Source organism: Elephantulus edwardii, unplaced genomic scaffold (genome assembly GCF_000299155.1).
Source record: "Elephantulus edwardii isolate Elephantulus edwardi_28Jun2011 unplaced genomic scaffold, EleEdw1.0 scaffold00057, whole genome shotgun sequence".
Classification (NCBI taxonomy): domain Eukaryota; kingdom Metazoa; phylum Chordata; class Mammalia; order Macroscelidea; family Macroscelididae; genus Elephantulus; species Elephantulus edwardii.
The window spans coordinates 13,304,648-13,321,945 of NW_006399807.1; the positions used below are offsets into that span (position 1 = coordinate 13,304,648).

Consider the following 17,298-nt stretch of genomic DNA (forward strand, 5'->3'; position numbering starts at 1 on the left):
AAAAAAAAAAAATCAGTTTATGTTAAGCTGTTTTTGTACAAAACCCCAAAAATTTAAAATGGAAATTCAAACTGCCCCTATTGTCATGATTTCTCTGATTTGTGCCATTTGGGGACTGACTAAAATGTATCCAGCATTGTTTACTATCCCTTGCCTGAGAGAATTTTCGGGATAGACCGTTGCTATTTTTAACTCTATAGTCTAATCTGCAACACCCTCTGCTGTTCACTGTTGGTATTGGTTTAGAAATCATACTGTAAGTTTGTATTCTCCCATGCAGCTTTATGGATGGTAAGGATGTGTCTATGAGATTCTAAATTTTATAAGAAATTCTCAAATAAGTTTTGAGAAATTTGTTGCAAAAAGAGAACATTGTAATAGACTTAAAAAAAAATATTTTAATGAACATTTACGGAGATTTTTGGATTTCCATTCATACATTGTTGCACTTTTCTCCCTGCCTACCCCATCCCCTCCCAGTTCACTCCTCTCTTTGAAAAGTAAAAGAAAATTCCTTCTTTGGTATACAGTCCCCCCACACCCCTCCCACAGACCCAAGTACAGTCTACTATGCAACCTTAATCTGGACTCTTGTGATAACCATAATACCCTATCATATATCGCTTTTAAATTATTCTCTCCCCCATCTGTTTCAATGAAGTATACATACTTTATCCAGTTTTTCTCAATCTTACCCCAACCCTGATGTCAGTCCCATTCTACAACAGTAGCACCATGCAGTATTTGTCCTTTTGTGACCGAGACACTTCACTCAGCATAATGTTCTCCAGGGTCACCCATTTTGAATAATATTGCATGAGTTCCTTGTTCTTCAATGCAGCGTAGTATTCTATTGTGTGAATATACCACAGCTTCTCTATCCATTCATTTGTTGATGGGTGTAATAGGCTTTTAAACATAGCTTTTAGATACCAACAATTTCGTTTTACCATAAAGATGAGGATATTTATTTGTAAGATCCTGAGGTGTAAATTTCTGTTCCTATTCCTATTTTTACTTATAGAGATTTATATTAGACTATAAACATAAACTATTATTTGGGTTGACTCCCTAGGTGGTGCAAATAGTTAACATGAATGTTTTAACTTGGTGAAATGTACCTTGTCTTTATGTAGCCATTCTCCAACAAATAAACAGTTCCTTTCTAACTTTTACAACATAGTAAGTGTACGCATTGCACACCTCTGCTATCTATGGAATTCATTTCCAAAAGTTAGTTTGCTGCTGAGTCAAGTTTTTAACAGTAATAGTGTATTATTTATGCTCTAACCAATGGTGAAGTCTTATTTCCTCATTTTCTTCTTACTGAGGAATATTTCTGTGGTTTTAATCTTTGCTAATCAAATAGTTCTCAGTATTTTCAGAAATTCATTTAATTCCTCCTAGCACTTTAAAATCAACAAAGAAACACAGTACCTCTTTGGGGTTAAGATTTCTTAATGCGAAGTTTTCTATAAAAAAATTAGTTGCTGTCAAATTTATTTAGACTCAGTTGCCACCACATGCGGTAGGTAGACTGTTCTGTGGGGTTTCAGTGACTGGGGCTTTTGGAAGTAAGGTCCTAGGCCTTTCTTTAAGGCACATCTGGTTGAACTCGAACCATTAAACTTTGGATTAGCAACTAACATTGTTAGTAACTTTGGGTTAGACACATCAAACATTTTTGTGATCTAGGAACTTCATATAAATTTTATTAAATACCTGCTTTTGATTTGCTTATTTGTGTTGCTTCCAACAAAAATGCATAGAATAATAAGATATTTTTAGAAAAATTTACACTATTTCATAAAGTCTTGAAAAATTTGTAAGTTTAGCTAATTTCCTATTCTTTCCTCATTATGCAGTCTTATTTCTTTTTTTAAAATAGGATAACAGTGACTACCGATTATTTCAGAAAACACTCAAATTATGTCGTTTCTTTGCCAACTCCCTTTTGCATTACACTAAGGTAAGGTGTGTGTTTTACTTGTGAATGTGACCTTACATGAATTATATTACCATGTTTTTATTTTCTTTTTCATAGTTGTTTTTTAATCATTCATTGTTGCACATTTTCCTCCCTATCCTCTCCCTTAGTCCACTTTGCAATGCACCTCTTGTTCCAGATTGTTGTTTTATATATATATATATATTTTTCTCCTAATCTTACATTCCTTTCAGACATTTCTTCTGTTTATCTGTTCCAAAGCAGTGTTCATTATTTATGCACTATTTTCCTATTCTGCCCTCAACCCCTTATGTCAGTCCTATTTTATAACAACAGTTTTATGCAGTATTTGTCCCTTTGTGACTGAGTTATTTCACTCAGTGTAATGTTTTCCAGACTCATGTTGTGTAATGCTTTACAAGTTCATTGTTTTTCATTGTTGCATATTCCATTTGTGTGAATGTTTTTGTTGATTGCCTTCAAGTCAAGCACAACTCATAGCAACCCTATGAACAAAAGGCCTGAAGCCCCTCTACAACTGTCAACATTTATTAAAGTTCATAGTTTCCGCAGAGGCATGTTGTTTAGGAAGTGGATGCCACTCCTGCTTCCAAACCTGTCATAGTATGTATGCTATTGTTGTTATGTGACGTTGAGTCATCCAACTAAAGGCACAAAAGACCTATATAAGAAAAATTACAAAACATCACTACAAGAAATGAAAAGATATCAACAGAAATGAAAGAATATACCTTGCTCATGGATAGGACTCAGAATTGTGAAAATGACAGCTCTAACAAAGGCAATCTACAAGTTTAATGAAGTCCCAATACAAATACCAATTACATTCTTCAACAAGCTGGGTAAGGCAATTTCCACTTTTATGTGGAATGGAAATTGGCCCAGAGTTGACATTTTATCAAGAGTATACTTCCTATACTTATCTGGCAGGGGAGATACCATGATCATGAAGGTGGTTTTCCCAAGGCAAAGTTTATCCATTGCACCCCGGATGTGCTGACCATTGCAATTTCCCCAAATGTGGAAACTCAGCTGCATAATTGTGGTGTTTGGGGACTGCATTCACACTTTCCCCTGTTAGAAATAAAAAAATATTTGTTTAAAAAAGAATATATTTTGTGACCTTTTCCCAATTGAATTAGTATTATTAGCATATAAATAGTGAACATATGTTTTATTACTTCAGGTTCTATCATAATTTTTATTCTGCTCTCTGAAAAAAGTATTTTGGTAAACAAGAATCCATTTTAAGAAGATAATTCAACTTTTAACAATATGTTCAGAAAATTTCTGCTCTATCTCTAAATTATGTTGTTGAGGTTTGCATTTGGGGGGTCATCAGAATACCACTGATAGTTCAAAATATATGAATAGAAAATTTGTCACACAGATTATTTGAAGAGCAGAAAATCCTTGCAAAAGAGAGAGATTAACCACTGAGGAGAACATTAGTAGTAAAACTATGCATCCATCACTTAACAGCCTCATATGTTCTGTAAAGTAAGATGTTGTGGAAACACCTGTGTCCATAGAGTAGTACAGTACACAGCCTGTGTTAGGCAGTTCCTGTTGGGGTTCCTTAGTTGAGTGCTGGGCCGGGTCCCGCCAGGCAGGAAGCCCAGGAAACTCCCTCTGCAAACCCCTCAGGTGGTTACAACCTTCTCCGCTAAGCTAGCTGCAGGGAAGACCAGCTTGTCTCTGAGGACTTGCCCCAGTAGGGAACAGTGTTGCAAGGGTGCCTGAAGCATCTCGGCACATAACTTCTATTTTAGTTGTTTTTTATTTGAGTGAAGGTTTACAAATCATCCTGGGTTTTCATAGATGTTTTGCTTAATAGCCTAATTACCATTAATTAAAGTAATCAACTAATTACAGTGTTTAACTGGTCCTGTATTGTACATTGCCTTCTGCTTCACTGGGCACTTACCTTTCCATCAGAGCCCTGCAGGACCACACTGAGCAAAACACAAGGACTAGACCTGCGATGTCGCTGGGAATTGAGGTTGGGATTTAGACCTGGCCTCCATCTCAACCGACTAGTTGGCTTTCAGACTCCGTGTGGCATGAAGGCATAAATAGGACCCTGACTTAAAGGCATCATGGCATTCAGACAACTGGGGGCCTGACTCTCAGGAGTAGATGTAGTCACATGAAGTGGATGTTGAGTGATATATACCTGTAAATAGATAATGATTTTTTTAAAAGGAAAAAAAAAACACCCAAATCACCAGGCCAAAGTCATAACACCCACTGCTTCTTGGAAGCAAGATGGGACAACTTGGGATTTACAGTCTCTAAAACCTGTTGGAGGGTCAGCTGTGAATTGGCCCTGAGTCAATGACACATAAAAACAATATCTCCATGTTGAATTTTGCATTTGTCCTCATCTTTCCTTTTTTTTGATGAAAAAATCAGAACTTTTAGGGACTGTTTATTAGTCATAATCTGACGGCAAGCACACCAAATGAGAGCATGTTGTTACCCTATTTGGAGTGCTGACCAAAACGACTCCTGGGAGCTGTAGAGTAGTCAGAGCTCTTCCACTGGGTGCCTGCAGTGTGGAGGGTGTGTATTCCCCTGGTAGATGTCATCACTGCCACGTGCAGCATCAAGGGCACCTGATGACTAGTTACACATTTTCTTGGTGTGTAGATGACAACACGACCCCTAATTAGGTCCATTTTGATGAATTCTGTGCTAAACCATTTTAAAATTATCCACTTATTCTGTATCTTATACTGCACTAAAATTTATTTCTTTTCTGAGTAATCCAGTAACAGTCATACTTGTGTGTTATCCTAGATCTTAACTGGATTTTAGCAGTGTGACTTGGTTAAATTACCTGCTATCTGATGGCTCACATAACAACAATGAATCTCAGTCTCAGCTTTCCAGTCTTGAATTGAGTATGGTAATTCATCATTTAGATGTTTGAGAAGTCTAAAATAATAACATGTGTAAAGCCAATTGGTACATGTTTTATATATGGTACATTATCAGTAAATGTTAGCTACTACTACATCATTAAAGAATTTTAAGTGTTTAGCCTCATTTTTTGGGGTTTTCCCCCCTCTCATGTAGAAAAAGAATATGAAACATTTAGGATTCTGCTTTGTTTTACATGTGTTTTGCGAGAAGATGTGTATTAGTAAGGTTTGTTGTGTACAAAAAGTTAATAGAATTGTTTTATTTTAGGAATTTCTTCCATTCCTCTCTGATTCTTGCTGTACATTGCACCAGCTCTATCTTCAGATACACAGGTAAGACTGGTCATAGGATTAACAAAGTGCACCCATGCCATTTGTACCATGCAAAGTTTCACCAGTTCAATGTCACCAAAACCACTCTTGGTGAGATCATTGGTGATCATCATTGCTCTATCATGTAGTCAGTTCTATAGGTTCATCTGAGTAGTAGCATTCCACCCTTACTATTGAACACTTCCTCTGTTGTTTAGGGATTTCACCTTGGTTTCTGTGCTCACTGGCTTTCTTTGTATTATTAGTAAATGCATTCTTAGGCTCTGTAAAGTTGGATATGCCCTAGAGCTTAGTCTTTAAACCTCTTCTTTGTCAGGAGTTAGTCTGAGGGCTTTACAGTTAACATCTCTCCTATGAATGCCACATTTAAATTTCTTATTGGCAATCTTAATTTATATTGTCTCAAACTGAACTCTTGATTCCCATTCCATACCATCCCCACTCTCCACCAAGTTTGCTTCTCTTGTAATCTTTCTCATCCTATTAAATGGCAACTTTAGTTTTTAAACTATCAGAACAAAAACTTTGCCAATAGTTTTTATTTTTTTTCACACCCCCCACATCTAGTTCTAAATGCATTCGATCAGCATTACCATGTATGTGCATGTGTGTTTGTGTGTGTGTGTCTGCATACAGAGTTTCTTGTGCTTTCAAGTTTATCACAATTAAAATAAAAAGACTGGAATATAAAATAAATATTATAGAATATTCTACATAGATTTTGCTTGATGTTTAGTCACTTTCATGAAAAAAATATTTGGATCCATCTTCAGTGTTAATATATAATTTATTTACAAAGATCATGCATCAGAAAAACATTAATTTATAGTAAATTCAGAATTCACCCCATTTGTTAGGGAGTTCTGATGATTTAGTAGTAAAGAGTTGTGCTGCCAGCCCAAGGGTACATGGTTCGAATCCACCAGCTACTGAGGGACAAAGATGTGCAGTCTCTTCCTGAGCAATTTGTTGCCTCTGAAAACCCTCTAGAGAGTCAGCTGAGAGTCACTTTAGAGGCAATAGTATATAACAACAACTATTTTAAGATAAGTTTTAATAAAAAAATTATCTTTGAATTGTTCATAAATATTCCACTTTTTAAAAAATTTATTTAAGATTCATTATTTTACAGTATTTTTAAGGACATTGCCAAGATGTAATATTAAATGCAACAAAATAATTCTAGAGATGTCTGTATATTATGTTAATTTTGTTAATTATAGCCATGTTAGCAATCTCTGTTGGCACGGTATTTAAAGCACTGATCTAACCTGGAAGTCACCAGTTCAAACCCACCAGCTGCTCCTTGTAATAAAGAAGTGTCTTTCTGCTTCTAGAAAGATTTGCAGCCTTGGCAACCCTGTGGGGAAGCTCTCCTTTGTTCTGTAGGGTTGCTGCAAGTTGGAATTGACTTGATGGCAGTGAGTTTGGTCTGGTGTGATATGGCTGCTTTAGTTCAGAAGGGTGATTAACTATGCTGGTATAAATTTAGCACTTTGAAGTTTGTTTTGTAGAAGGTATGTTGCTGATTTTTTTCACTTTATTTTTACTGGTAGAAGACCATTACTTGTAGCATCTATAATTAAAATGAGACGGTAACTAGCACATATTTTGTCTCTTCTCTTTCAAGCAAGTTTCCTCCGAGTCTGTATGCGACCATGATTTCTAAAGCACAGCAGGAGGAGATCGCAGGAACTTTCCTGGTGACACTAGATCCACTCATCAGTCAGCTTCTCACGTTCCAGCCTTTTGTGCAAGTCATTTTGGACAGGGAACTTGGTAAGCTTCAAAACAGTTTTAGTGTTAAATCACCTATTAACTATGTGACATATTAGAGGCAGGATTATTTTCCTCTGTAATTATTTCTTTTTTAAAATTAAATATGTAAAAATTTTATTTTTAATTATTTTAATAATTCCACCTTATTTCATTTTCTTTTAAAAAATTGTCTCAATTTCCTTTGCATACCACAATCAAATTTCTGCTGAACACATTTAGGGAATGTGTAAAAGGAGCAAGGGCCAGTTAGAGGCAGCCATGTCTGACCATTACCAATCCCACAAAGGGGAACTTCCCCTGTAAATAACACAAAACAAATTCCCATGAGATCAGATGTGTTCCCCACACTCCCGCACCTCTTTTTATTCATCCTGACACCAGTCTTAACTATTTTATTCAGCTCAAAAATCTCCTGCTATAGCTCACCGACCACACAAAATCATATTAGGGAAGTCAAAGGCTGTAATTCAGATTAGTAGCAGAATATAGTCATTCACTCAGTCAGGACAGCCACTGACATGTTGCTTACGAGCATCTCAAACTCATGCCTTTACGTGAATATTACAGAACTTTCAGTCCTACCATTTATGTCTAACCCTGCCCCCGTCCTACAAACTTAGCTCTGGTTTAGTGAGATAGTGGTCCCAAAGTCGGCTCTGTCCCACTCAGGTCACTGCTGTAGCTGCTGCGGTTGTTGCCATATGGTCCTAGAGGCCCTGGCCCTAAAGGATGCATTTCATTCTCTTGCTTTTGCTTTTCTGGTTGTCAGATTCTCCTATTTTGCTGCTGAATCTGCTTAATTTATTAGCGAGATTCCCCTTGGATAGGCAAACACACTCTATTCATATATCTCCACCCAACCAATAGCAAAGTCAAATTCAGTGTCTAGGAAAGTCAGTTTTAAAAATAAACACTTAACGCTGTGTAATGTTTTTGCCTGTTTGCTGTAACTCAGTATTTTTTTAATACCCCTAAGACCTGCCTTGTGAACTACAGTTCCCGCAATGTCTACTTCTGGTTGTCATCCTGGATAAGCTACCTTCTAAGCCTGAGGATGTGCAGATGCTGTGGTGTGCAGAAAGCCGAGTCTCAGAAGATAAAGCCAGGTATAATCAGTTCTTTATATCTAGTTATATTATAGCATTCAAAATGTTCATAATGGTCTTGAAATTTGTTGTTATATCTGGTATCCTAACTTACTGTGTAAACTTCATATCTGTGCATGTGTGTGTGTGTGTGTGTGTGTCTGTGTAAACTGGCACAGTGACTGCTGCAGTGGACTTGAGTGTGTCAGAAAGGGTGAGGATGGCACAGGACAGGACAGGGTTCATATATATTGTTCATAGGGTCACAATGGGTCATACTCAACTCTACAGCACCTAATAGCATATGTTTGTACATACAAGCAACTCATTACCATCAAGTCAGAAACAACCCAAAGCTGACCCTACAGCAGATTTTGAGAGGCTGTAACTCAAATCACAAGAAAGGAAATTACTGACCATCTTTCTCCTGTGGAGCCGTTGGTGGATTTGAACCACCAGAGATGTACTGCCTTCTAAGTAATAGGACAGCCTCCCTACAGGCTACATCACCAGAACTCTCCATGTATCTTTGTATTATGTATGCACACATACTTAGATATATATGATTTATGTGATCGTATTTATTATATATGTGAGTTTAAGTTAATATAAAACTCGTAAGTATTTTAATTAATTAAGATACATACACAGTGCTAAAAATATTTAAGTTTTGTTTAGTCTTTTTGAAGTCTTTGCCTCATGATTTGCATTATAAACATTGACTCATAATATAAAGATATAATAATAAATAACATTAAATCTCATAAGCAGAATGCTGTGTTTCCTGGTAATTTCATTTTTATTCATCTGTCATGCAAACATCATCTTTGTGGCATTATTCGTTCACTGCATGAATTATAACTATGCTCGGCTTTTAAGGCTTTTCACCCATTTCTTTAGACATTAGAAAGCGGCACCAAATTTAGTGTCTCCAGTGTCTGGCTCTGAGCTTCTGTTTTCCTGCTCAGTAACTGAAGAAGAATGTCAGAACTCCTCAGCTGTACATTCAGTCCTTTTGTTTCTTCCTTTAGTTTTTTTAACCTTTTTTTGTGTGTTTTTGGTAAAGTTTTTATATAGCAGCTTTGTTATTTGAATGTTATTCATACACATATTGTCCCCAGACGTTGAGTACGGAAAGTCCATTTCCATCTGTTGCCGCCTTCAATTGCTCCTCATCTCTTCACTTACATTTTGCAGACATTTTTCTCTGTCACACAAGTGGTTCATACTTGGCCTCTCATTTAGGCTTTCTGTCTTCTTTACCTATTTATATCTTGCCTATCATTTGTTGTTTAAATCTTTTTTGAGGCTTTCTTTGGCCATTTCAATTTTACAGTGTTCCCTTTATGTCTAAGCTATAATGCTTTTTAATTGTTGATAGAGGTTTTTAATTTAACCATTTAAATTTCAGGTTTTTACAGAACTTTATGTATAACTGAACACTTTGACCTGGTATATAATTGGTAAATGATTAAAAAAAAAATTTCCAGGAAAGTTCTACACTTTTAAGGGATTCCTCTGTCAATTAATATATCTATTTTTTATGTGTCACTATTTACTATTAGTGGAAGCTGTTAATTATACATGTGTGTGAGTGCTTGTGTGTGTGTATTTAGCTCTGAAAACATGAGCTTTGCTAAAAATAGCCTCCAGTTGTCAAATTATTATTGTCATGTCTGCAGATAGATTATTAAATATTAATGTAAGTACAATGTTCTCCATTTTCCCTGCAGGATATCTCTACTCAAAGCCCTTTTCTGCAGTTTTGAGCAGTGTTCTGCTGAACTCTCCCTCCCTGTTCGTTTACAGGGAGTAAACAATAAAGGGCAAGCCCAGGTTGCTGTCACCTTGTATCAGTACATTTGTGTTCATCTGTGTACCTTTATTGCTTCTTCACACCCATCAGTCTTTCCTGAATTGGTAAGTTACTGCTTGCTGGGGAAAACTGAGGGCTTATACACTTACTTTCTGTTCATAGAGACTGTGATTTAGAAACAAAGTGTGGATAAAGTTAAGATACATTTATTCATTTTGAATGTCATTCTCCTTACATGATCTTTTTAATTCACTTATATCTTATGAAATGGTCATTCAAGATATTTATATTACTCAGATAGATACTAGTCACTAACTTACTGTTTTCAAGACAGAACTAACTCATAGCTAATCCCAGTGGGTTTTCAGGCTAGACATTACACAGGAGGAGATTATATATTTTTCTCCGATGGAGCAGCTAGTGTATTTGAACCTTAGGCCTTAGGGTTGGCAGTGCAACTCCTTGCCTCTAGTCCACCAAACCGCTCAATCAGATACTGGTATTGAAATATTTGGCAAAAACATTTTCAGTGTTGAGTTATGAACGCACTAAGAAGAGAGAAAAATGTGTTAGATTTTACCTTACTCAGTTTCATAAAGAAATGAGAAATAAATGATAGTATATAATACCAGATTATTTCTAGGCTTTAGGCATGATGTAGATATGTTTTGTTTGTTTTATAATATTGGATTAGCAAAGCAGGAGGGGTAGAAGAATTTCTAGGGAGAAAAAATGTTAAAATTTAGGTAAATATCAAATTATTAAAGATAGAATACCAATGAATAATAAATATCTAGAAATTATGAAATTGCTGAATAAACATTGAGAGAGGATGGCAGCAACATAGATTCTGTGAGATACTAATAAGTATAGTCTCCCTAATCAAGTTCTGTTATTGGATTCTGATAATAATTTCTAATGTAATTTTGAGAGAGCTCTAGTGACAAGGAGTTGTCCTTACTCAAATTGAGGTAGCTTGAATGTATCAGCTGCTCAGTGGGTAAAGGATGGGGCAGCTTTCTCCCATGAGATTTACTGCTTCTGAAAACCTACTGAAGAGTCAGCAGGGGGTCAGTTCTGACTAGATCGTACAGAACAACAACTATTGGCCTAGTGGATATCAGTGAGTTCTATATTAATGATAGGGAATCCCTTCACTAGTATTAGGAGGAGGAGTAACATTAATGATAGGATTGGCTTGGTCAATAGAGCATTGTGCTAGTACCCCAAAGGCCATGCCTCTCTGGTGATTCAAGTCCAGCAACTGCTCTTCAGAAGACAGGTGGTCACTCTCCTCTCTTGGAACTTACAGCCTTGGAAAACTAGTGGAGAGTCAGTAAGGAATTGGCTCCAAAGTTTGTACTAATGCTAATTTATTGTAGAAGTAGGTATAGAAATAAGAAAGTTTTACAACAAGAAAAACAAAAACAGAACACAAAAAACCAAACTATACAAATAAAAAAGATTTTCAGTAAGGAAACTTTTCTGTTTTTCCTTAGGATGCTGCACTATTGAATGCTGTGCTGAGTGCTAAAATGATCACCTCTTTGTTAGCTATGGATGCATGGTGCTTCCTTGCCCGGTACAACATATCCACAGTTTTTATTTTGGGGGCTTATAGATACTTACAGAGTCAATTATTTTACATTTGAAATGTATAGATAAAATTCCATTTTATAATTTTTGAATGCTTTTCCAAAATGGTTTGCTTTCACACCACAGTACTAAATTGAGAAATTCTTTCCTTCCTTTGGTTCTTGCCAAAATGCTGACTCTTCAGCATTCCAGAGTATGATACCTTGTGAAACTCTTTGTCCATGGAAATAACTGCAATTTATACGCATCTGTTGGAATATGTAGTGTTTCAGGGAAGTTCATCATCAGATTTTTTCTGAATAGTTGGATAAACATGACTGTCTTGTCTTTTCTCAGATATGGTACTGCCAAACTCTGTGCACACCATGTAACCATACTGGCTCATTTAGTGAGTATGTTTATAACATGTTCTTTTTATGCCATTTCTTTTAGGATATAATTTTAAAGAATGAGAAAATACTATGAAGAAATAGCATGATAGCTGAATTTTTTCACAATTTCTTTGCTGCATATAAATGCTGATGCTGTTGAGAAAGATATACTAGAGATTTTAAGTGTAAAACTGGAGAAACTCAGATTTTCAATACTTCTGGAGTTATGGTAATTCTGTAAAAAGAAAGGCTAGGCTATTAAGGATAAATATAAAGTTGCGTTCACAGTAGGAAATAAGAAAACAGTGAATTATAATTGTGAAGACTGAGAGTTCTCTGTATAAATGTGATATAGACAAGCTGACTTGATATTGTATTTCTTAATCAGGATGATTTGAAAGGGACTAAATTTGTTAGTGATTGATACAGTGGGAAAAGAAGTAATGCTTTGTAAATAGTACAAACAATGGAATAATTTAGTAATATCTTAATATTTCGTTATTTATTTTTTCCTTTTACAATGTAGAGATGTATGTTCCATCTATCCTGGTCATAACTTACTGGCCTTTTATAAAGATTTTATCATGTGGTTCCATGTTGGATTTTGTTTCTTAACATAGTTCTTTTGCTGTTGTTAGGTACCTTGAGTTCCTCATTATTTCATAAATTTAAGAATTTCATTAAAAAAAACCACTTAATTCATTGTCTAACAGCTTGAACAGTTGACATTTACATCTTCATGGCTGATGGTCTTGTTCATTATTGATTCATTTTTTAAGATCTTTATCATGTTTTACACAAATCTGGACTCACAAGCAGATAAAGAATTATTTTTATATTGTAGTTTTCATTTAAAGTAAAACATCTCACTGCATTTTGACGAATTGATTTTCCAAAAATAGTTTCTTAAATCACTAAATGTAACTTCTGCCTCTCAGCTAATTTTGTTTTGATCTTAACATGTCTCATGCATTGTCTTTGAGCCAGCAGATTAACACATTCAGTTGCCATCAGATGGTAATTAGAAAAAGAAATGAGCAGCTGTTACTTTTAAAATATAGTGTCAGGGTTTTTCACATTATGAACATAAGCTAAAGTCATTGAAAGAAAAAAAAAATTAAAGCCTGTATTATTAATTAGGATCCCATCTCAGGAAGTGCCACTATTACTATTTTGTCATATACTTTTGCAGTAATCACTGTGCTTTTATATGAGTTAGTTTCATTTTATCCACTTCCCTGGCTTCTATCTTTTCCCAGATAAAATCTTGCCCTGGAGAATGTTATCAGCTCACCAACCTGTCAATACTATTTCGGCGCCTCTTCTTCTTCATGGCCCCACCCTACCAGGCAAGGATATCATCATTGTCACTGTCTTTAGGAAACTGCTAAAAATTGAAATAAAATTCCCTTGAAGGAATTTTGCAATTAACGTTTATTATATCTTTCAATGTTGACATTATCTGCTAACAATATTGCTTTGGGCTGGGTTTAGATTTGATGGTCTTATTCTCAGCTAGAGATAATCATTGTAATTCTGTCCCTGGATAGCTATAATTTTGGTGTTTATGCTTTTAACATACTGGAAATGTTTCTGTATCCTCTCCTTCTTTTAACTTACTTTGAAATACTAGAGTATTATTTCTTCCCTAACAATAAATCATAGTTTTCAGTCATGAAGCATGATAGAAGTTGTTGCATTACAACATCCATGTGGTGTGGTATAGCTATATTCTGGCCACATCAGAACTCCTGAAGGAACTTTTAAAAAATGTAGGTCCCTGAACCATAACCTTTGAATGAAGCGCGTGTGGGAGGGCACATGCGGAGCAGAGCTCAGTGATTTTTTTTTCCTTGTTGCTCATGTGTTAAGTTCCTATGTGATTCTAATGTGTAGCTGAACTTGGGAGCAATTGATTTAGACTTTTGGGTCCTATCATACTTAGTGTGAATCCTGCCTTCCTGTGCCCTTTGGCAGATTATCCTTTCTGAACTTTATTTTTTCTGCCTACAGAGTGGGAGATAATGTGTATCTACGTTAAAATATTTTGTAAGAACTTAGAAATTATGTACACAAAATACTTAGGCTCATGGAGTTATTTCTGACTGAGGAATTTGCTTTAAGTTATGTCTGCATAACTGCCCTTGAAGAGGTTGACCAGGCACCAGAAGCATCATAGTGACGTTCTTCTTAGAGCTATCTCCTGGAACCTTCTAGTACCACCCTACAAAAAGTGTGTTAGGGTTCTGTCAAAATTAAAAGAGTTGTCTACTCCAGATCTTTTGGATTTGTAATCCCTTCCACTCCCCAAGCTAAGATCTTGCCTTTGGTTCCTGGTACATTTTTTTTAATGGAGGCCCTATTAACTGGGAGATCCTTCCTGAAGAAGTGGGTTTAGGAGAGAACATGGAAGAGAGAGCCTTACTTACTAGCCATGTGACTTTATGCAAGTCACTTTCTTTTTTAATATTGATGAAATAATTTATAAAATATGAATAAAATTACTCCTCTCTTCCTAGGGTTGTGAAATTTTAATTTTTAAAATAAAACAGTTCAAAGTGAATCAGTTCTCAGTGAGATCTAGAAGCTATGTTTATTTAAATAAAGTGGTGAACTTGGGTCAAAGATATCTCTTTTGACATTTTCTGAATTCTAAATATTTGAGGCTATCCGATATGTAAATTGTGGATTTTAAAAGTTACTTTTAATTTGTTCCTCCAGTAGTTGAATATTTTCTTGATTTCCTTCTGTGAACAGAAGACTGTAATTTAAGATGGAAGATAAACCAAATTTGAATCCTATTCATACTGATAGTTCTTAGGAGAATTAGCAAACATAAAATTGGCATAATAATACTTCCCTCATGTAGCGGTTGTGAGGCTTAAGGAGATGTAGGAGAGGTGTATATATCACTTAAGTGACAGTTCGTTCTTCTGCCTCATCTAGTTTTCCCTTTTCCTGTAAAGCAGTCCCTCCATTTACAGGAAAGAAGGATGGGACTAACACTTTGACAGCATAATATGGGTCACTTTTGTACTTGTTGCCATTGAGTTGCATGTGACCTATAGGGACCTTATGTAAAGCAGCTCTGAATTATGCTCTATTCCGAGCCAATCTCACTGTCTCAGACACACCTACCCCCATTACCTCAGTTATTGTATCAGTCCATCTCATCTGGGGTCTTCTTTTCCTGTGCTGCCTCTTCACCCTTCCAAGTATGATGTCCTTCTCCAGGGACTAGTCCTTCCTGGCCCTGTGCCCAAAGTATGTGAAATGGAGCTTCGAAATCTTTGCCTCCAAGGAACAGCCTGGTTTCACTCTCTCTAGGATAAACCTGTTCTCTTTGCAGTTCATGGTATATTCAGTGTTCTTCCCAAGTACCACAACTCACTCATCAGTTGTTCTTCTGTCATCCTTGGTCATTGCCCATGTCTCTGATGCATAGCAAGTAGTGGCAAAGATTATGGCCTAAATCAGGTGTTCCTGGTTCTCCACATTGACATTGTTGCTCTTCAGCACTTGTTATTGTGTACCGTCAAATTGAATCTGACTGGCACAGGAGGAGATTAAACCTCTTCCAGCAGAGCATCTGGTGGATTTGAACTGTGTGCTTTGAGGACTGCAGCACAGCTTCTTGCCACTAGGCCACTAGAGCTCCCCTGAAAGTTTGTTTGTGTTGTTGTCTTTTTAACTTTTCTCCTTTAATTACCACTTCATTGTCAATGGATTCACTAATATAGATTGTTGTTATATACCATAGAGTTGGAACCAACCCATAGCTGGCCCTTTGGTAGGTTTTCAGAGGCAGTTAATTGCATGGGAGGAGATTGCCCATCCTTTTCCTGCAGAGTGGCTGGTGGCCTTGAACCGCATGCCTTTAGGATTGCGGCACAGCTTCTTGCCACTAGGGCACCAGAGCTCTTAGCTCTTCAGGATTTTTTTTTAAATTTTTTTAAATTGTGGATCCAAATAACATGAAATTGTTGACAACTTCAATCTTTTCTGCATCTATCATGATGTTACCAATGTTGAGGATTTTTCTTTTCTTTTTTTTTTTAAGAGGTCCCTGACAGCAGCTAGGCATTTTAATTTGTTGTGTTTTCACAACAGCATTTTGGTTAAATGTTTTGTCTCTCTTACAGAAAAGGAAAGAGTAGCTTAGGGAACTTAAAGGTGACTGATAAAATTCACCTGTTTGAGTAAGGTTTCAGTTAGTCATGTAATAAGTGGCTGAGCTGGGATTCAAACCCTTATAAAACTGTTGTGCTCTTCTTGCTATTTTAATATATTTCCCAATTGATTCTATGCACCTGTTTTGAGGGATTATATTATAGGATACTGACTCTATCTTACCCTTTAAATAAGAATAAATTGGCTTTTAGTTAGTTTGACATATGAAGCTTTCTCATAATTTTTAGTAGTATTTAGTTGCTTAAAATAAAGCTTTTTATATTATGCTATAGCATACCAAGTAAAAGAATCCAGAAGAAATGATTATATTTTTTTAATAGGAAATCACTGAGATTAGAAGTTATGAGACCCTTGCTGAGATGTTGTTGTTGTTGTTATGCGCTGTCGAGTCGCTTGCAACTCATAGCGACCCTATGTACAACAGCCTTAAACTCTGCTCTGTCCTATGCCAATCTCACTGTCTCTGACACTCCCATTCCCATTCCAATTACCCCAGTCACTGAATCAATACACCTCACAGAGGGCCTTCCTCTCCTGTGCTGTCCCTCGACCCTACCAAGCATGATGTCCCTCTCCAAGGACCGGTCCCTCCTTACAATATGTCCAAAGTATGTTAGAGCCTCAGAATTCTTGCTTCCAGGGAGCCACCCGGTCATTGCCAAATGTTTTTTCTTAGTAGATTTTCTTTTGGCCCTTATGGAAAATGTTTTTTATGAACATGTTGTTTTGTGCCATCAAGTCAGAACCAACTCATAGCTCTTCCTTTAGCAAGTTTTCTGAGGCAGTAAATCGCACAGGATAAGAGTTTCCATTCATCCTTCTCCTACAGAGTAACTGATGGATTCAAACCACATGCCTTTGGGATTACAGTGCAGTTTCTTATCTACTAGGCCACATAGGGACTTACTGTTCAGGAAGTCTCATTCATCGATGTTATTCTCTCCTGGTTGTGCATTCATATTTGTATTTGGCAGCCTTCTTGTATTAGCCTTCTTAAGTTTGGTCCCATATTGGTGTCTTATGATCTTTATGGTTTGGGGGGTTTTCCCTAGGTATTTAATCCATCTTGAGTAGATTTTTGCATATGGTTCGAGGTGTGGATCCTGCTTCTGCTTTCAGCAGGCAGCATTCCAGTTTTGCCAGTACTGTTTGTTGAAGAGTTTCTCATTTCCCCATTTGATAGGTTTTATTTTCTTGTCAAATACCAGTTGACCATAGGTTGTTGTTGTTA

At 36.3% G+C, this 17,298-nt stretch overlaps 1 protein-coding gene across 1 annotated transcript in view; it reads left to right on the forward strand.

Annotated features, from left to right (window-relative positions):
- The window catches only part of LOC102859554 (chromosome unknown open reading frame, human C1orf112), a 61,397-nt gene that overhangs the window by 23,238 nt on the left and 20,861 nt on the right, over positions 1 to 17,298 (forward strand). The window contains exons 9-16 of the mRNA XM_006887458.1: positions 1,889 to 1,969; positions 5,165 to 5,229; positions 6,860 to 7,008; positions 7,985 to 8,114; positions 9,827 to 10,013; positions 11,409 to 11,491; positions 11,842 to 11,893; positions 13,136 to 13,225. Coding sequence (XP_006887520.1) covers positions 1,889 to 1,969; positions 5,165 to 5,229; positions 6,860 to 7,008; positions 7,985 to 8,114; positions 9,827 to 10,013; positions 11,409 to 11,491; positions 11,842 to 11,893; positions 13,136 to 13,225 — 837 coding nt within the window. The remainder of the gene's footprint in view (positions 1 to 1,888; positions 1,970 to 5,164; positions 5,230 to 6,859; positions 7,009 to 7,984; positions 8,115 to 9,826; positions 10,014 to 11,408; positions 11,492 to 11,841; positions 11,894 to 13,135; positions 13,226 to 17,298) is intronic.